Source organism: Papio anubis, chromosome 5 (assembly GCF_008728515.1).
Source record: "Papio anubis isolate 15944 chromosome 5, Panubis1.0, whole genome shotgun sequence".
NCBI classification, from domain to species: Eukaryota; Metazoa; Chordata; class Mammalia; order Primates; family Cercopithecidae; genus Papio; species Papio anubis.
In genome coordinates, this window is record NC_044980.1 from 10,091,059 (window position 1) to 10,109,967 (window position 18,909).

An 18,909-nucleotide genomic window follows, 5' to 3' on the forward strand; every position below is an offset into this window, starting at 1 on the left:
GAGTCCAGGGCACAATCATGTGCCACTGGAACTGTTTTGACATAAACACGCACACCCACACCCACACCCACACCTGAAGTCCTTTTGAATGATTCTCTTGGGCAAGAGAGTTAAAGAGAAACACTAAACTTAATAATAATGCAGTCAATATCACAATGATTCTTTAATCTCAGTGTATCATGCCAGACAGCTGGTGGTGTGGCTATCCAGGGCAATGCTAACTGCACATGGAATTTGGTGTCACGACTAGTTCAGCATAATCAGTACAAATTGGATCCTCTGCCGAATGTCTAGACTCCAGGGACTCAGAATTCAGATTCACAGCTTTCTTGGTTCCTGTTCATCTATGCAGCACCATGTAAGTGGGGAAGAAGTGACTGTGAATAGTAACCTGGAGTCCATGTAATGAGTTAAGTTTTCCCATTCAGGAAACATCTCAGGAGCAGCACTGAGGTGTTCCCTTGTAGGGTCTGCACATGGAGACAGAATGTGGTCCTGGGGGCAGGGATAAGAAACATCTGTTTATTATACTTTTCTTCATGCAGCTGAGCAGAGTTAACATGGAAAACACTGCTGCTGGGGTAAATGCATTTGCTATTAGGAAAATTTATCTTCGCTGTCCTGGTTTGGAAGGCATTTTAATAAATCATCCAATTTGTCTGCTCTGTTTCCCTGCCGGTCTACACCAAAACACTACTGGAGAACTGCCTCCTGCTCTTCACATTCCTCTCCTAAGAGGGTCTCGGTGTATGCACGGCACCTTTTGCGCCCGGCTTTATGAATGATCTAACCTGGCCTTGTTCTATTAAAGGGTCTTCTTCATAGCCTATTTTCAGCAGGGACCCATCTCCACGCCCATGTGGTAAAGAGGGTGTGGGGTCCCCGTTGAAAGGTCCTCGGGGTTCCAGCGACTCTGCTTTTAAGGTATAACTCCCTCTACAGCCAGAGCCCACGTAGTGCTTCTTGGAGGAGGGCCATCCAGGGAGACAATGAAGTATGGAGAGTTCGGAGGGGGCTGTGAGTGCCTCAAAAGAGGCATATACAGAGTGTACAATGTGTACAGAATATACAGTGATTTAAGGGTAAGCCCTGTTATCAGATGGGCTGGGCACAGCACGGTGGAGGGGGCAGAGACGGGCACTCATTGTACCAATTCTGGCCTCCACAGAGTCTTGGCTGATGAGAAAGGAAGGCAATGGGTGTGACTGAGATAGTGAGGGATGATGAGTGTGAAAGATGAATGCCTCCCCAGAGAATCTGCAGTCATCAGCTCTAAGGAAGCTTCTTATGGGTAAGAGGTTGTATCATGGCAAGAAGGGAAAATATCTCAACAGTAGTTTCATGGGGTTCCCCTTAAATCCTCCTCCTGCCCTTCCTCTTTCCGTCCCCGCCCTCTGCTCCCCCCTCCCCCTCCCCTCCCCTCCCCTTTCCTTCCACCTTCTTTTCAGTTCCCTCCATTCCTAACGCACAGGGCCTGTCTACACTGCCTCCACCGAGTCCCCTCCCCAATGGGTGATGTCAATGAGGAAGAAATATATGGGACTCTTCTCTCTAATTTGAAAGAACATTATGAGCTGGGCAAACCAGAGGAAAGGACTGAGAAAAAAACACGGGTAGAAAACATTTTCTCTTAGTTATGCTTCTAATCTTAGTACCAATTCTTGGGAATCATCATTATCAAGCTCTCAAGTGACCAGACAGCTGCTAAGTCCTGCTGAGCAGCCGGGCGCTGCCAGCCCCGAGAAGCCTGAAGCCCCATCCTTCTGCCCTGTTGCAGGTCAAGCCACCGAGTCCCAGGAGGGGGCGCGCGAGGGCCGCTCACCTGTCATGGCGTCTTTCCTGGAAGTGTGTTCGCCTTTAGCTCCGTGGTAGGTGGCGTTGCCGCCGGTGCACTCATAGTCTGTTTTCCTTTCTTTGAGGCTGATCATTTCCCGAGGTGAAGCTGGGGCACTTGCTACATAAAGAAATCAAAAGGGTGACTTTCTGCGTCTCATTCCACAGCGTGTGTGTACCTTCCACACAGTCAGGGTCCTCCCTGTGCATCCTCCTGCATCTCTCAATGAATACGTGAGGACCTCATGGGTTTTCTTTTTAATTTTTATGTTTTGGCAGTTTTGGCTCTTGTCCCTACCCCATTCCTTCAACTGTGACAACTGGAGCTTTATAGTTAGGGGGCACAGGACTTGGAGGCTGGCAACTGGGGACCATATCCTGGGGCCATCTTCCTCAGAGAGACAGATCATGAAGGGGACATGACCTGCCCAAGGTGTGTGGGGCAGTTTAGCAATGAGACTGCTCTTGGTTTCTTCCTTTCTCTTCTGTTTTCCTTCCCTTTCCTTCCCACGCTCCCTTCCTTAATTAGATGTCTTTCAGAAGATCTATTACTGATATTGACTAATCCTTGATTAAAATAAATGCAGTTTTACTTAAACACTGAGTCACCTAGAAATTGCCTTTAAAAAAGTCAGAGGAAACAGCTCTCTATGTAGGATGATTTGTGGGGCAGAAATAACCAAGCCCACAAAGACCTTCTTTGTCTGTGGCTGCGGTGGGTTGGGGAGGGGGATGGAGGCAGCTCTAGTTCCTGCTAGGGCATTCTTGCTCCAGCTCTTTGCATAAACACCCCAATAATCTCTGAGGCCTTCCTTACACCTCGGCCACTCACTGCCTGTCCTACTGGGAGGCTGAGCCCTGCCGTTCCTCTTGCACCAATTTCTAAAGTGCTGGGTTGTAACTGGAGCATCCTGCTGGGAGTCCTTAATAAACTGTACTAGAAGAGAGGAAAAGCTGAACTCAGAGGCAAGGAAGTCAATAAAAGGAGGTTGAATTTTCATGAGTGATTGAATGGATTGGCAGCAACTCAACCTTCCTGCCAGTGCAGAGGGGCACTGGGAGAGGTGGGGAGGAGCCGTGCATCTGGGTGAGGGGGCAGCTGGTCGCGCACCCCACCCTGTGGGCATCTGCAGCTGTGTCCGGCTCCACAGGAGCTCAGGTGCCATGTCCTTCTGTCAGGAAGCTCTCTCCAGCTCCTGTAGCTGAGGGCAGTGCTTCAGAGCCTTGTTTACCCTCAACACTCACTTGAGAATTTATGGATGCCCAGAGCCCATCCTGGACCTTTTGAGTCTGAATTTTCAGTGACAGGCTTCAGAATCCATATTTACCGAGCCTACCTGATGACTATTAAGGCTAGGAATCCCTAGAGCACTCTGATTTTTAGGATAAACCCCTTTTTCCTTTGCTAGTTTCAAAGCGCCTCTCCAGCCAAACCTCAGTTTACCTTCCAGTTTATCATTCACACCCTCTGTAGGGTCCCTTTGCTCCCTGGGTCTGTGGTCCCCCTAAGGTATCTCTCATGTCACTGTCTGAGTCATGTGATTCAGTTTGTCACCCTTAGTATCTTCTATGTACAAATTACTGTGCTAGCCACTGTGTGAGGCGGACACACAGATCATGTGGCTCTTCCCGAACTTGTGCAGCTCTCAATCGAGTGAGGAAATGGATGTCCAAGTAAACTAGAATGAGATGCAGAAGTGCCCAACAGACATCACAACCAAGTGCTGGGAAGGTAAACGCAGCGGGTTGTGGCCACCCTCTCAAACCTATCAAAATAAAATCATGCCTCAGTGCTCAGCTCTTGAAGTCCTCAGGGGTTTTGGATCCTGGATGCCTATTAGAATTCATTACCTGGAATCCTTTAAAAAATACCGAGGCTTGAACCCCAACCGATGCCGGCTGGCCAGAAGCCCTGGGTACAAACCCAGTGGCAGACAGGGAAGAAAACTACGCAGCTTGGACAGCTGCAGCACCCTCATCACTTATAGGACAAGCCTAGAGCTGCAATGACTTGATCAAGGACTGATCCATGGTGACCCTGTGCAGGTGCAGAGAATGCCCAGACTCTGATGTGAGGGAAGAGAGGCCCCAGGGGAGAAGACTGACAAAGGCTGGGACATGGGCCATCTCCGTCCCGAATGTGAATCTGGGGAGATTTTAGGGGCAGCCATTGTGTCTTATGAAGATTGGGTTCTGTTGCTTGGAGAGGGGAACCTCTGCAAGAACAACTGAGTCCTTAGCAAGCCCTGTCACTCAACTGGGCTCTGCATCCAGTTCCTGCCTGCTCGCTGGTGCCTCGCTCACCTCTTCCACCTGCTGCTCCCTTCTCTTCTGTTCACCATCTTTTTCTTCCAGGAAAATCTCTCTTCCTGCCTTTACCCTTTTGCCTCTGGGTCTTCCCTAATAAAGGTTAGCCTTTTATGAATTACTGCCACACAATCACAAAGGGACAATATTTTAAAGGCTGTTGACCAAAGCTTTTAAAATTAGAATCTAATATTGCCCAGATGGTGGTGTTTATTAAACTACATCAAGTGTGTAATTATCTCCTGAGACCTCACACGCAGCAGTCCTTCAAGTCTCCGGTAAATCAGGATTAAGTTCTGGGAAAAATCAAATCACGCAAACAAGTGTTTATTAGGTGTCTGGATGTGCCTTGCCTAGGAAATCCTGAGGCAGCGCACTGGCTGCATGGCTGGGTGAACACAGCCCTGCCTGCTCGCCAGAAAGGGCTACTTCTCTCTCCCAGCCCTTGCCAATCCATCATGTCGTTTCATTCTCATAACACTGATTGGCTCACTGTAATTCTTAATAATTACAGCTTTCCAAAAGACACGGTCCATATGCTTCCCACACTCCCACTCCCACACTTTATCTTTTTCAGCCTGCTGGAATTATGGAAATAAGAGGCCTAAGAGGCCACCTCCGTGCTTCTGAGATGGGTGGACGTTTCCACAGGTACAGGGGGTTCCTGATCATCACCAAGGGTTGGACTAAATGTGATAAGCAATGACAGTACACTAAAGGGACCAGCTTTCACAGGGCTGGGAGCGGGCCATTTATTTCAGTCAGATATTGGCCATTCATTTCTCATCATGTTGACAGTACAGTCTGGTATGGAGTTATGCAACCATCATTCTTGGGGGTAGGAAGACCACTTTGCTGGCAATGCTCTCCACCAGGTCCTCCCAGGTGCCATTTCAGTGAACAGAATTTCCTTAGCAGGAACAGGGCAAAGAAGAGTAGGAAGAAAGCTTTCATAAATTAAAGCCTACATCGCTGTGTCTGTGTGGGTGCATATAACTTGTTATCCATCTTTCATTCTCAGAACAAAATCAAAATGCAGAAATCAAAATAAAAGTTTTAAAAACTTAAACTGTGAGGAAAACAGCAAATTTATGCCATTTATATTACTAAATGGTGTGTTCACATTTGCCTGTCATCTTTCCTCTGATTTCTGGCATTCCTTAACGTGAATTAAAAACGGTATAAAATAAAGTATTTTTGTAAATAAAAGAAGTTCAAAATTTAAGCAATAGGAAATGACAAAATTAGAAAAAATAAATGGAATGACTTAGAAGCTATAGTTGGCTATGATAAGAATGTGCTGGTTTATTGTTAATAATAACAATAAACCATGGCATCTGCTGGTTTACTGTTAATAAAAAAAAGCTAATTAGATATGGAAGAGTTATGAAACCATCAGTGATATGTGTCAAATGTATAGCACACTGAAGGAAGAAAGCACATTTGGTCTCCTCTACTTTTTATCCCAATTATGACAAAATGCAACTCAAACTATTTTTATTTTATTTTATTTATTTATTTCTTTTTGAGATGGAGTCTCACTCTGTCACCCAGGCTGGGATGCAGTGGCGTGATCTCGGCTCACTGCAACCTCGGCCTCCCGGGTTCAAGTGATTCTCCTGCCTCAGCCTCCCAAGTAGCTGGGATTACAGGTGGGCGCCACCACTCCTGGCTAATTTTTGTATTTTTAGTAGAGATGGGGTTTTGCCACATTGCCCAGGATGGTTTCGAACTCCTGAGCTCAGGCAATCCGCCCACCTCGGCCTCCCAATGTGCTGGGATTACAGGCATGAGCCACCGTGCCCGGCCAACTCAAACTATTTTAAGTTGGAAAAATTGTCCACGGAAACCCCTGATTTGCAGACACATGACAGTTTTCTTTATACTCGTTCCTCATGAATTCAGGTCCATTACATGCATGTCATGCATAGGAACCTGTTAGAGAAGGAGATTTGCTCTGAGTCTGTGTATACAAAACACAGAGTGGCCACCACAGTACAAAGAACAGATTCATTTCCTACTTCTAGCAAAAGTCTGAATGGAAGGCTCTCCTCTGTGTAGGGGCTGGCCCTGGAACTGGGAAGGAGGATCTTTGCTCAAAGAGAAATAAAGCCTGGCTGGCTAGTGCGGCAGCCTCTTACCTGAGCGGTTGTTGGGAGACACGCGCACAGGGGAGATGGAGGGCGTGCGGGAGGAGGAGTAGGGCCTTTGCCGGTCCCTCTCGATGGTTGAAGACGAGGCTACAAAGTGGTATTGTGACCATCCATCCTGCAAAACACAGCACGCTCCTGTTAGATGGGCAAGACAGAGTGACTCTTCACCTCCAGACATTTTTAAGTGCCAAGTATCTGGATTTGCATAATATTTCTATACTGTGTCAAAAGAGGTTCTTGAAGCTCTGCGCCCTCATCGAGGTGAACAGAGCCAAATATGAATGAAGACACACCTCCTTCCCTCCAGCCAGCCTGGCGGGTAGGGCCTGCTTTCCTTCATGAATGTTGAATAAATGGTTTCTTTACAAACCTGCTCTGGTCACAAGCTTTTACTTCGATGAAAATACGATGCTCAGAATGTTAGGGGACCCGGAAAGTGTCTATTTTTTGCCTACCTGGTTCCAGCTCTGCCTGGCTCCCTCTTCCACTGCCTCAATATTTTCCACAAGGGTTTACCCCTTTGCTCCCAGGACCTATCTGTTGGCAACCAGAATCCAGGGCAGCGTCCTCCCTTCCCGTTTACCTTCCTGTGTCCTTTCCAGCCCAAAATGCCCCACCCTGCCTGTCTCCAAGCTAGTTTGCTCCAGGAATGATATTTTTCAAAATAGAGTATATTCAAAATGCATCCTACCAAGCCTCCATTAGGATTCTGATATCTAGTTAATATACAGAAAGCATCTATACTATTTTTTCCTTATACAAACCACATAAATATATCACAGATTATTTTGTGAATTTACAAAGCATAAAGAAGAAAATAAAAATAGCCGGTAATTCCACTCTCTCCACCTGAGAGAACTCCTGTTAACATGTCATGGGATTTCCTTCCAGTCTTTTTTTCTTTTTTAAATAGATTTTATTTTTCTCCAAGTAACATGTTAAATAGTACTAACATTATAGCAAAGAAAAGCAGTCACCTGCTCCACCCCCAAATCCTCCTTTACAGAGGCCATTGCTTTCAATTCTTTTAGATATTTTATTTTTTTCCCCGATAACATTTAGACTTTTAGGGGGCTCAATGCTTTGTTCTCTTGGGATTGTTCAGAGAATCTTGCCACACAGTTAGCACCTAGTAAGTAAGCTGGGAAGTATCTTTTAAAATCACGCACCTCTCATTCTGGCTTTATCCTATCAGTCAAGTAGAACAGGAATAATGAGAATTAGACACACAAAGATTAGTCTTGGTGTATCTAATAAGAATTAGACATGAAAGTGGAAATGAGTATGCATTTTGTTTTCTATTAACTCACCTATTTATGTTTTCAATGATTTTTGATAGAGTTTTGAGCCCCTTAAATGTCTAAATATTATCAGAATAAAAAGTTAAAGAATGGAAAACAAGTGCCAATATAAAGTGGGAACTGCGGGGGGGCGGGGGCAGGGACAGTGCCTGCTTTCCTTTGCTATAATGTCAGTAATATTGGATGTATTACTCTAATGGAAATGAAACCAAACTAATGGATACTATAATCTGCATTCCACAGGAGGAATTTGAGCCTTCGAAAGTCAAACAATACAGAAGTTACAAAAAATATATTCATACTAACATGTGGCATTCTAACAAGAGCTTGGAAGGAAAAACCAAGCAGGATTAGGGGATAGAGGAACAGGGGCGGGGATAGAGGAGCAGGGTGGAGGGGGATGGAGGAGCGGGGTGGAGGGGGATGGAGGAGCGGGGTCGGGGATGGAGGAGCAGGTCAGGGAAGGAAGAGCAGGGTCAGGGATGGAGGAAGGGAGGCAGGGATGGAGGAAGGGAGCAGGGATGGAGGGGGGAAGGAGGAAGGGGGCCAGGAAGGAAGAAGCGGGGCGGGGATGGAGAGGCAGGGGACGGGGATGGAGGAGCGGGGTGGGGATGGAGGAGCGGGGGTGGGGATGGAGGAGCGGGGCGGGGATGGAGGCGTGATGTGGGGATAGAGTGGGTGGGGATAGAAAAGTAGGGGTGAGGATGCTGGCATCTCTATTTTGTGGAGTGGGGTCAGGGAGGTGCTGTCGGGAACCTTAACATTGCAGCAGGACCTGGAGATGACAATTGAACCAGACCCTGGGGACACAGATCTGGGCTTCCCAGCCAAGTGAAGAACAGATGTGAAGGCCCTGGGTGGGAACAGCTTCGCTGGTGTGAGAACAGGCTCCTGGGACTGAAGAGGAGTGAGCAGTGGGACAGGAGGACAGGAAAGCTCTGGGTGTCCAGGACAGGTTGGGGAGGAGTAGCCACAGCAAAGCCGCTTGGGAGAGCTGCTGGACAGAGGAGAGATGGTCCAGGCTTGGAGGGTGCTGGTGGTGGGAAGCGTGCAGATCTGGTATCCACACTGGAGGGTTTGCTAGTGGCATGGCTATTGGTGTGGGAAAGAGGAATCAATGCTTCTGGTGTGAACCACAGTGGCCTGAGGTACCCTTCACTGAGCCAGGAACAATAGGAGGGAGGGAAGTATCTTTAGGGAGTGGAACCAGGACTGCCTCATGGGGATGTATATGGTTACCAAAGAGGGACAGAGAACGAAGCAGGATCTGCAAACTGGGATCTCAGGGCTGGAGGCAGAATTTTGGACGTCAGCATATAGATATTACTTAAAGCAAAGAGAATGGATGCAAATCTATAAGCGAATGCAAATAAAGAAAAGCAGAAGGCAGACTGAGTGAGCCTGGGGACATTCCAATATTTAGAGGGCGCAAAGAGTAGGGGAAGCTTCAAAGGAGACCAAGAAGGAACCCAGGGAACCACAGGGAGCATCAGGAGGGTGTGACTGTGGCGTCAGGCAAGACCAGGAGAGCGATGCGTGAGGAGGAGAAGGAGACCAACAGAATACCGAGGAGGACCAAGAGCTGCCCGGCGTTCTGGGAGGAAGGAAGTCCTCGTGCCGGCGACAAAAGTGCTTTCTTTGGTCAGGTTGGTAAATGTCTAACTCCAGCGGGCCCAAAAGATAATGAGAATTGGAGAAGGGGAGACAGTGAGTACAGACAAGCCTTTGGCAAAGTTTTATTATAAAGGGAAATGGAGAAATGGGCTTGAAGAGAGTGAGGCTGGAGAGAGGTTTTTCATAGACCACCCAGAAGATATTGCAGTATTTCATGTGGTGATGGGAATAACTCAATGCAGAGAAGGAAAAACCTGGGGACATAGGAGGAAAAGGGAAAAATGGAAGGAAGAACATTCTCAAGACAGGAAAGGTGAATAAGAGCAATGGGGTCATTGGCCACAGAAACAGTCAGACTGTGGCCATGGACATGGGAAGAGACGGGTAGCTGGGGTGACAGGAAGATAAGGATATTCACTGTTGATTTTTTTTTTTTTTTTTTGCATTTTCTCAGGGAAAATAAGAAGTGAGGTCATCTGCTAAGACTGAGGAAGAGTGGGAGCTTAGAGAACAGAGAGGAGAGAGGAAGGGAAGGGAGGAAGGAAGGGGATGGGGATGTGGAGTGGTTCTTGAGTTGGGTGGGGAGTGAACTGACTGGCCAGGACAAGTGGCTGGGGTGCCAGGTGGGGCTGGAGGCCGTGGTGATGAACCAGAAAGGAGCTGACTGGTCAGCATCCATGTGTGCCTCTCTCCAGCTACAGTCAGCTGTCCTCGGGCAGGTGTGGAGTGGGTAGAGTTGATGGGTCATCAGGCAACTTGGAGAGAGAGACAAGGGAACGTCACGGAAGCCCACAGAAGCTAAGCCCAGTAGGGAGGAAAATGTAGGTGCTAGAGATGATATGGAGAGCGTAAATTGATCAGGGCACTGGTGGGCTTATGAAGGCTATAGGCTGTTGGGAGGATACTTCACAGGTGCCGGGGGTTTGCTTGAGGGAGGAGAGTGGAGATCCTTCTTGAAAGAGCAGTGAGGAGGGGGCAAGAAGGACAACTGTTCCAAGAAGGACATCTGCTCCACCTCCAGGGACACAAGGGAGGGAGGGTGCATGGGAAATGAAACAGCCCTCGAGGAGGGGATTGGGGGGCAGTGTCCTCAGGACTGGCAGGAGATGAGTAGAAGAGGGGGTTGTGAAACGGACACAGGGGATTGTGCTGATTTTTTGTTTTTCTTTTGAGACGGAGTCTCGCTCTGTCACCAGGCTGGAGTGCAGTGGCGTGATCTCGCCTCGCTGAGAACTCCACTTCCTGGGTTCAAGCGATTCTCATGCCTCAGCCTCCCGAGTAGTTGGGATTACAGGCATGTGCCTCCATGCCCGGCTAATTTTTGTATTTTTAGTAGAGACGCAGTTTCACCATGTTGGCCAGGATGGTCTTGATCTCCTGACCTCATGATCTGCCTGCCTCGGCCTCCTAAAGTGCTGAGATTACAAGTGTGAGCCACTGTGCCCGGCCAATTTTGCTGATCTTTAACCAAAGGTTGAAGAGGGAAAAGAAATGGGAGGTGGACAGAAGACAGGTGGAATATATGGGGGATAATTGGCTGCTCAGAGCCTTCAATCGAGGGGTCCAGGTAATGATGGTCGTCCCGGGAGGCTGTGACCACTGTGATGAGGTTGTGACAGCTGAGGTGATGAGAGATGAAGGGTATAAGGTACAAATAAATGCCTCCTTAGGGAAGGGTGGGGGTGTGTCAGGGAATGGTAGGTATCATGGTAGGAGAAAATGTCTCCACCGGAGTTCTGAGGTGTTCTCTGAAATCCTCTGGAGGGTGGCAGCAAACACAGAGGAGGAGCAGTCTTACAAAAAAACACGTGCAGGGTGGAAGATATTTCAAAACTGTATGTGTCCGTTACTTATGTATGGGAACGATTAAAAAAAATTTTTTTTAATCCCTGTCTTTTTGAAGGAAATGCTTTGCAGACGTCAAAAATCCTAAATATGACTGAATGGGGACAGATCATTTTATGTTTGTCTCATTGCAATGTAGAAGGTATGCTTTGGGATTCCAACTAGTGGCTCGGGACAGTCCTTTAGCCAAAACCTTGGCTTCTTTGGTTATGAATGTGATGATAATCTGTGTGGTATTAAAGGTGAACAAGGTACTTTACAATATGAATGTTGGCTAAATATTAGGTTCTAAGTCCCAAGGACACACTAGGCCTAAATGTGGCATAGCTATAGGACTGGTTTCACTTGGTGAGACATCAGTATGTTTGTTAGCATTGCTGTCTTAATGCAGGTGATTGGAGATATGTGTTGTTCAGCAATTCAGATTTCATAATGTTTAGACTATACTGCAACCATTTAAGTATTTACATTTCTGGAACTATCAGAAGAGTGAATGTAATAACAAAATTGCTTACAAAGGAACTCTTATATGGATGCACCCAAAAAACTCAAATCCTTTATAAAATCCAGTGTGGAAAATGCGAATGCCTGGCAGAAATGTGGTCCCGCAGGTAACTTGTCTGTAGGTGATGAGGTTAGTATACACCTGAGGGTGATGAGAGTGGAGTGCGGTGGGAGAAATAGCGAAGCAACCCCTGACTCAGACCCCTCTGAGGATGGCCAGGGACTGCACGCCTGTGGGTACAGGCACTTTGAATGGAGGGAAGAAGGGAGCTTAAGGAATGGGGCAGAGTAAAAACCCAATAAAGGTCTTCGTTAGAGCTGTTTCCTGATCCACAGCTCAGGAGCCCCAGGAGGAACAGAATACCTTCTACATTGCAATGAGACAAACACAACATTTGTGTGCTGTGAGAAGAGGTGACCTTCTCTATCTCCCCTCTCTCATTCATCGATGCAGAGTGAAGGCTACAGTGATGAAACTGCACAACTTCAACACTGCTATGCTCAACAATGCCCAGAAAGGACTTTTAAAATGTTAGTTCTGACGCCACATCCAGTTAGCCCTCTGTATCTGTGGTTCCACATCCATGCATTTCACCAACCTAGGGTGGAAAATATTGCAAAAAATATGGTCTGCACTGAACATGTGCATGTTGTTTTTTCTTGTCATCCTTCCCTAAACAGTTCAATTATTTACATAGCACATTGTATTAACATTACATATTATATGTAATCTAGAAATGATTGAAGTTTACAGGAAAATGTGCGAAGGTTATAAGCGAATACTGCACCATTTTATTAATACAACAGGGACTTGAGCACCTATAAATTTTGGTATCCTTGGGAAGTCCTGTAACCAATTTCCCACAGATATAGAGGAGCAGCTGCCAAATGTCATGGAAACTCATGGAACACTAGATGCTAGAGACTAGGGCGCAGCTGGCCCATGGTATATATCAATCAACACCCATTACAAACACAGTGATGAGGAAGGGAAATGAAGATAGAGATTCTTTGGGAAAGTTATTGCTAAGCTGACATTCCTTCTATTCCACTAACCATATACATTTTTGTTATCTAGCCAGTTAGCAACCCATCTATTATTCATTTACTTCCCACTGTCACTCAGAAAGGCTTGGAGATGGTTCATGTAAGTACATACAACTCAGGCACATATCTTTTCAATCAATATTTGCCTCTTTAGTCACTGTTTTTTCTTGTTAAAATATTAACTTATTGTAGGCCAGAGACTTCTTTTGTGAATTCTGTTGTATTGGGTATTTCACTTTAGCTCTTCTTTGCGCCACCTGCACAACTCATAGGGGTTAGATAAGAAAGCTCAGGGAAGGAGCAGGGAGAGTGAAGAATCGCCACGGTAACCGGGAAAGGGCCGCGAATCCTTCCTACTGACGATAAAGAACTCTTTTACTATCTGTCGTTCACCTTCAACAGAATGACCCAGAAGTTGTGCCCTTCAGCTGAAGACCCAGCTAAGCTGTCAAAAATGTGATATGATATCTGTGCCTCAAATTGGTTTTTATTTTTAACACATTACACTTAAAACTGGAGGTTGTTAAATTGTTCCAAGTATATAGAGATAGAAATCCAAGAAAGAAGACGAGTTCAAAGTCACTGAACTTTAAATTGCCACCAGGAACAATCTGATTTTCTTTATCTTACACCCTTTGCTGTCCTTCCACCACTTTCAGCCTCTGTGCTCAAGTTTCCAATGTGTTTCTTATGAAACTGTATTATTCCCCAAAGCTACAATCATCCACACGGGCGTTTCCAGTGGTTCAGAGTGCACAAGAATCGGGCGATGTTCATCCCCACAGTCCCACTACCATTGGTCTTCACAGTATTTCTAGGACGTGGTCAGTCTGTTTAGTTGATACAGGTCTTCTTTTTATGTATTTTGAGTGCCCTGAATTTATAACGCTCTCCATTTTATATTTTTGAACATCTTGTAAACATCGCCAAGAAGAATGTATTACTAGAGAGACTTCTACTAACAGTTTGAATGAGGGGACTAAGTAGCTTTCATTTGGACGGGTCTACAGGCGGTTAGGACAACACACACTCGAGCCATAGCTTCTTAATCTAGAAATTGTGTGACCGAGCGCAGTGGCTCACGCCTGTAATCCTAGCACTTTGGGAAGCCAAGGCGGGCAGATCACGAAGTCAGCAGTTCGAGACCAGCCTGACCAACGGGGTGAAACCCTGTCTCTACTAAAAACACAAAAATTAGCCAGGCGTCATGGCGGGCGCCTGTAATACCAGCTACTCCAGATGTTGAGGCAGGAGAATCACTTGAAACCGGAAGGCAGAAGTTGCAGTGAGCCGAGATCGTGCCACTGCACTCCAGCCTGGGCGAAAGAGTGAAACTCCACCTCAAATAAATAAATAAGTAAATAAACAAACAAACAATAAATAAAGTGCATGACATTCAGTTCAGATGAGCACAGGAGTTTGTTAGGTTTGTATGCAGGGGATGAGCTAGAACTGTCTGGCAAGGCTCAAAACTGTTCTCATGAATATCTTTTCACTACTTGACTTGCTAACCCTGGATGTCTCCGCAGATAGAGAGGTGGAATTAGAGAGCTGTCAGGAGTATGCCCTTCTCTTCCAATTACTGGCAAGCTCTGTCTCAGCTTCTTTTCTATACATTAAGGGCGATGTGACTTATCAGCCTGGGGAGTTTTAAAAATAGTAATGACTGGGCCCCAGCCCTGAGGTTCTCTTTAGGTTATTCTGGGTAGGGCCTGTGTATCCTTATTTTCAAAAGCTCCACTCCTCCCCCAAATGGATGCTAATGAACAGCCAGGGCTGTGAACCACTGGCTTGGGGTTTCTTTGCACAGGTTATCAGTGACAATTTGGGGCACATTTTTTAAAGTGCCAAATCCCAGGAGACCCTTCAGTCTCCATTCCCAAGGTTGACTTACTATGGCAACAAAACAGGTCAAAATCTCAGGCCAGAGAGGTGCCACACACACTGAACCCCAATCACACCTGATCACCCAGCATGTACTGCTTATGAGACTCAATTTCAAACATCCCCACCTTTGATCAGGCAGTTCTATGACGTGGCAGGGCACTTTGTCTTTTTCTGCCTGTTAAATCTTATCCTGCTTGGTTCCGTATGAGGCAAACAGGAGGCAAGCAATGCATGTTCATTCAGTTACTATTGCCAAATAAATTATGCCACTGTGGTTTGTGGGGAGCATTCAGTAATGCAACCAGTTTTCTTTCCATTATACTAATAAAATGCTTTTACATCACACTACAGACTTTTGCAATCCAGTCTGTCTCCCTAGCTGTGAGGCAGCAAGGGTGCTTCAGTTATTTCTGAAGCCCTGGTATCTAGCATAGTACCTGGAACAAAGAGGTGCCTAATAAATGCTAGCTGGAGTCAATGATTTAAGATGACAGCATTAATTATTGTAAAATGAAATGATAATCAATTTCACATGTTTCATAGCTAGCATCCACAGTTCTTACACTCTATTCTGTAACAAATAAATACAATCAGAACCTCAGAACCTTTTTCTTTTAATCGTAGCTCAGAGTAACTTCATCAGAATCATCTTCTGCTGTTGGTAGATCTGTCTTTTATGACATACTTGCAACTGTGCTGAAGGTAGTGTTAGCTTAGGTAAAAGAGTACCTAACGACAATCACAAAAAAAGTGGCTTTTGGCTTGCCTGCTCTATTTTAAATGGAAATTTCTCTCCACTGACCATGTTTAAATGGTAATTTCTCTCCACTGACCATGAGGTATATACAATTGCCTCCTCTTTAACCAGTCTGGAAAATAATTTTGAAGCATCATTATCTCTGCCACCTCTGGCCCCTGGGTGGGTGCTGACTCAGTCGGAGCACACAGCTTGTCCCTCCACCTCCAGTGCTTCTTGCCCCATGGAGCTCAGAAGATAGATGTACTTGCTCATGGCAAATGCATTCAGTTCCCCTCAAACACAGATCCTTAGGAGAATCAGGAAACTGGATAAAAAGGGAGAGTATATTGCCTTTCTCATTAGCTATGCCCCAATTTCTTTTAGGGCTGGGTACAGCAGTCCACACCTGCTTCCAGAATGTGCCTACTAAACTGAAAGGGTTGGTTTCTGGATGGGTCACCTTGTGGGAATATTACTGGGCAGGGAACAGTGATGACCAGTCGGTGCTCCAGAAAGCATGCAGAGCATGTCAACAAGAGGGTGGAGAAAATTTAGATGTGATGGAATGAGAATGACCCATGTGTTCCAAGGCTCCCACCTCCCTCTGACTATCAAGGGACATCCTGCCATTGTGAGTTGAGCAGGTGAGAGCACCCTACTTCTGCTGAATCACAGAAAGAATGGAGAAGGATACTCCTTGATGGAAGTGGAGGAAAGGGGATTAGAGAGAGAAGTTGGCTCATTCCATGTAATAGAGTTTAGAGAGAAGGTGGGAGGGGACAGTAAATATTTCAAGGGCTGCTAAAATGAAGGTTGAGTGGATTTGGTGATTACGGGGGAAAGAAAATAGGCTGAATACCAAATCCTTATTAATGTGTTTCAACAGATGAGATTTAGCAGAAAATGGAATTTTGAGTTACATGCATGGTGGCCTCTGATCCTGCTCCTGGAAGACAACTTTTAGAAACTTGACCCCAATGGGATGGAGGGTGACCCAGTGAATAGCCACAGCTGTGATGATATGGTCAATGTTGATGTTTCTATTGATAATTTTGTTTCCAAAGAGAGTTTTGGAAACTTTGTCTTCTATCCTTAGAAGTTAGATTCATCAACTATTTTCTTATAAGAGACTTCTCTGACCCAGGAGCTTCAATAAACAATTAACTTTGAAAATGAACAATGCTTGTTTATTTCTACTGGGGATATTAATTGGAATGCAAAAAAATGACTAGGATACTGTTGGCCCGTTTATGGCCTTTTTCTCCTTGGTTTTTAAACAGTTCTGGAACTTTTTTAATCTAGCAAGATTTATTTGGCCTCTAAGCAAGGATTCCTCAGTGGCCATGTACAGATTATTTGGTACCGAAGTCACAAACACAAGCCTTTCACCTTAGCTGTCTTTGGAGGCTCTACAGCCCATAAAGCTTGTCAATTCTATTTTTTTTTTTTAAGTGACTTGAGATATAAAGGAAAGTGTGGTAAAAATCTGTTGGGCTTTTAGCAACCCAAGCTCACCCATGCATCAACTGTAACACTCAGGGCTTGGTACTTACATTCATAAGCAAGATTACTTCGCTGGGGACCTACTTTTCAAACGAAAGTCAAAACAGAAGTCGTTGCCTTAGGTAACCAGCTAAGATATTAATGCTCACGTATCAAAAGCTTGATTGTTCAGAATTGTACCAGTTTTCCAGTCATTTTTGAGTGGAACAAACCTATTAATGTAATCACATTAAGCAGAGAATAAAAATATTTCAAATTAGTGGTATTTATATATATACATCCTTATTTCAAGAAAAGGTATTAAATACAATAAATGGGAGGCAGAATATTCTGATGCACTGTCTGTGTGACTAAAGACCAAGCCAGATTTTGCTTAACTACAAAACCTTCCGCTCATCTCTGCTGTAATAAAACAAGCTTCCATCTATTTTTAAGGTAAACTGTTTGTTAAAGATTCATTAAAACTAATTCCATCAACAATTCCAAAAGCTATTAGAGTTAAATATTTAAACTAAATTTTAAGGGCCAAAAGGGAGTATTTGTGGCTTAATGTACAAATAAATACCACCTGACATACCAGTAGCTTTCATTAGTTTGTTTCAGCTCTGTTGCTTCTAATGAAATTTAATTAAATTGATTTGGATACTTAAAGGTACAGTACATATAAGCATAAGGATCTGTGCAACACCATCTTTTAAAAGCAAATACTGTGTAAATCTGTTTTAGGAATTCAATTTACTGCTACTGGGCTAATTCTAAAGAACCAGTATAACCAAGAAGATTTGAAAACTTGGAAAAAATGTATATGATTTAGTAGAAGAAAGTATACCACTGTTAACCGCTAGGAGTTAATAGGGACCAATGGATGCAAAAAACCAAAACAAACAAAGAAATGAAAACATCTGGGAAATTGAAATAAGACCAAACCAGTCCTCTTACCTCCCTAGCTTTGCTTTTGAGGCCTTAAAACAAAGATTTGACTTGGATGAGTTTTAACAATGTCCTCTGTGTTTCAATTAGTACTGCAAAGTTAAGTTCGGGATAAAACTAAACAGTCCAGTCTTCAGATTTAGGAATCCAAATGTCTAGCTTCTAATATATCATTTGAATAGTCAGCTATTTTACATATATACTTATCACTGGTGAACAAATTCGATGTTTACCCTGGGTCTCAACTTCAGGTTCTCTGTATTCTAGTCTACTTCAAAATGCTTCTGACAGGCTGGGTGCAGTGGCTAATGCCTGTAATTCCAGCACTTTGAGAGGCCAAGGTGGGCAGATCACCTGAGATTGGGAGTTCGAGATCAGCCTGAGCAACATGGAGAAACCCTGTCTCTAGTAAAAATACAAAATTACCCGGGCATGGTGGCACATGCCTGTAATCCCAGCTACTCAGGAGGCTGAGGCAGGAGAATTGTTTGAACTAGGGAGGCAGAGGTTGCAGTAAGCTGAGATCAAGCCATTACACTCCAGTCTGGGCAACAAGAGCGAAACTCCTTCTCAAAAAAAAAAAAAAAAATGCTTCTGAAAATGTGAATGGAAGCAGAGTCATTGAACATGCCCTCTGCTACTCTGCTAGGCTTACACTCTGGGGTAGCTTTTATTCAATAAAAATTAGTAAGTAGCTAGCACCATGCTGGGCACAGGGCAAGAACAGAGAAAGACTGGCATAGCTGTTGAGGGGAAGATGAAGGAGAAACAGGTGTTCAAAGCATGATCACATCATGCTTCATACAGCCAGGTTGTAAGAGCCATGAAGGAAAAGTACAGGTTATTGGGAAGGACTGCTATTAGCCTTAGAGAGCTGGAGAAAGTCAGGGAAGTTTTCTGGAAGGGTTATAGTTACACTGGGGCAGCAATAACCAGGCTTGGAGGGAGAGAAGGGGAGGCATTCCCGGGGGAGGAACTGACTTGTGTTCAGGCAATGCCAAGGCTCTGAGGTGGAAACAGCTTTGTGCCTGAAAAGGAAGAGCCAGGGGAAGCAAGAACAGTGTGGGCTGAGGCAAAGCGATCGCAGGCAGGGTGGAGGGAAGTCAGCGCAGGGAGGTGAGCAGGACTTTGTGAGAAACTGGAAGGTACTGAAGAGTTTTAATCATGAGAAAGGCCAGGTCAGATCGGGATTTTTAAAAGTATATTCTGAATGCTTAATGGAAAATAGACTAAAGATGGTAACGTT

General features: G+C 45.0%; 1 protein-coding gene across 5 annotated transcripts in view; it reads right to left on the reverse strand.

Moving 5' to 3' along the window:
* CTNND2 (catenin delta 2) overlaps positions 1-18,909 on the reverse strand; it is a 942,602-nt gene that overhangs the window by 13,640 nt on the left and 910,053 nt on the right. For all 5 annotated transcript variants that reach the window (XM_031666708.1, XM_031666706.1, XM_031666707.1 and 2 more), the window contains 2 exons: positions 6,282-6,408; positions 1,823-1,954 (listed from right to left, as the gene is read on the reverse strand). In XM_031666708.1, the coding sequence (XP_031522568.1) occupies positions 1,823-1,954; positions 6,282-6,408 (259 nt within the window). The remainder of the gene's footprint in view (positions 1-1,822; positions 1,955-6,281; positions 6,409-18,909) is intronic.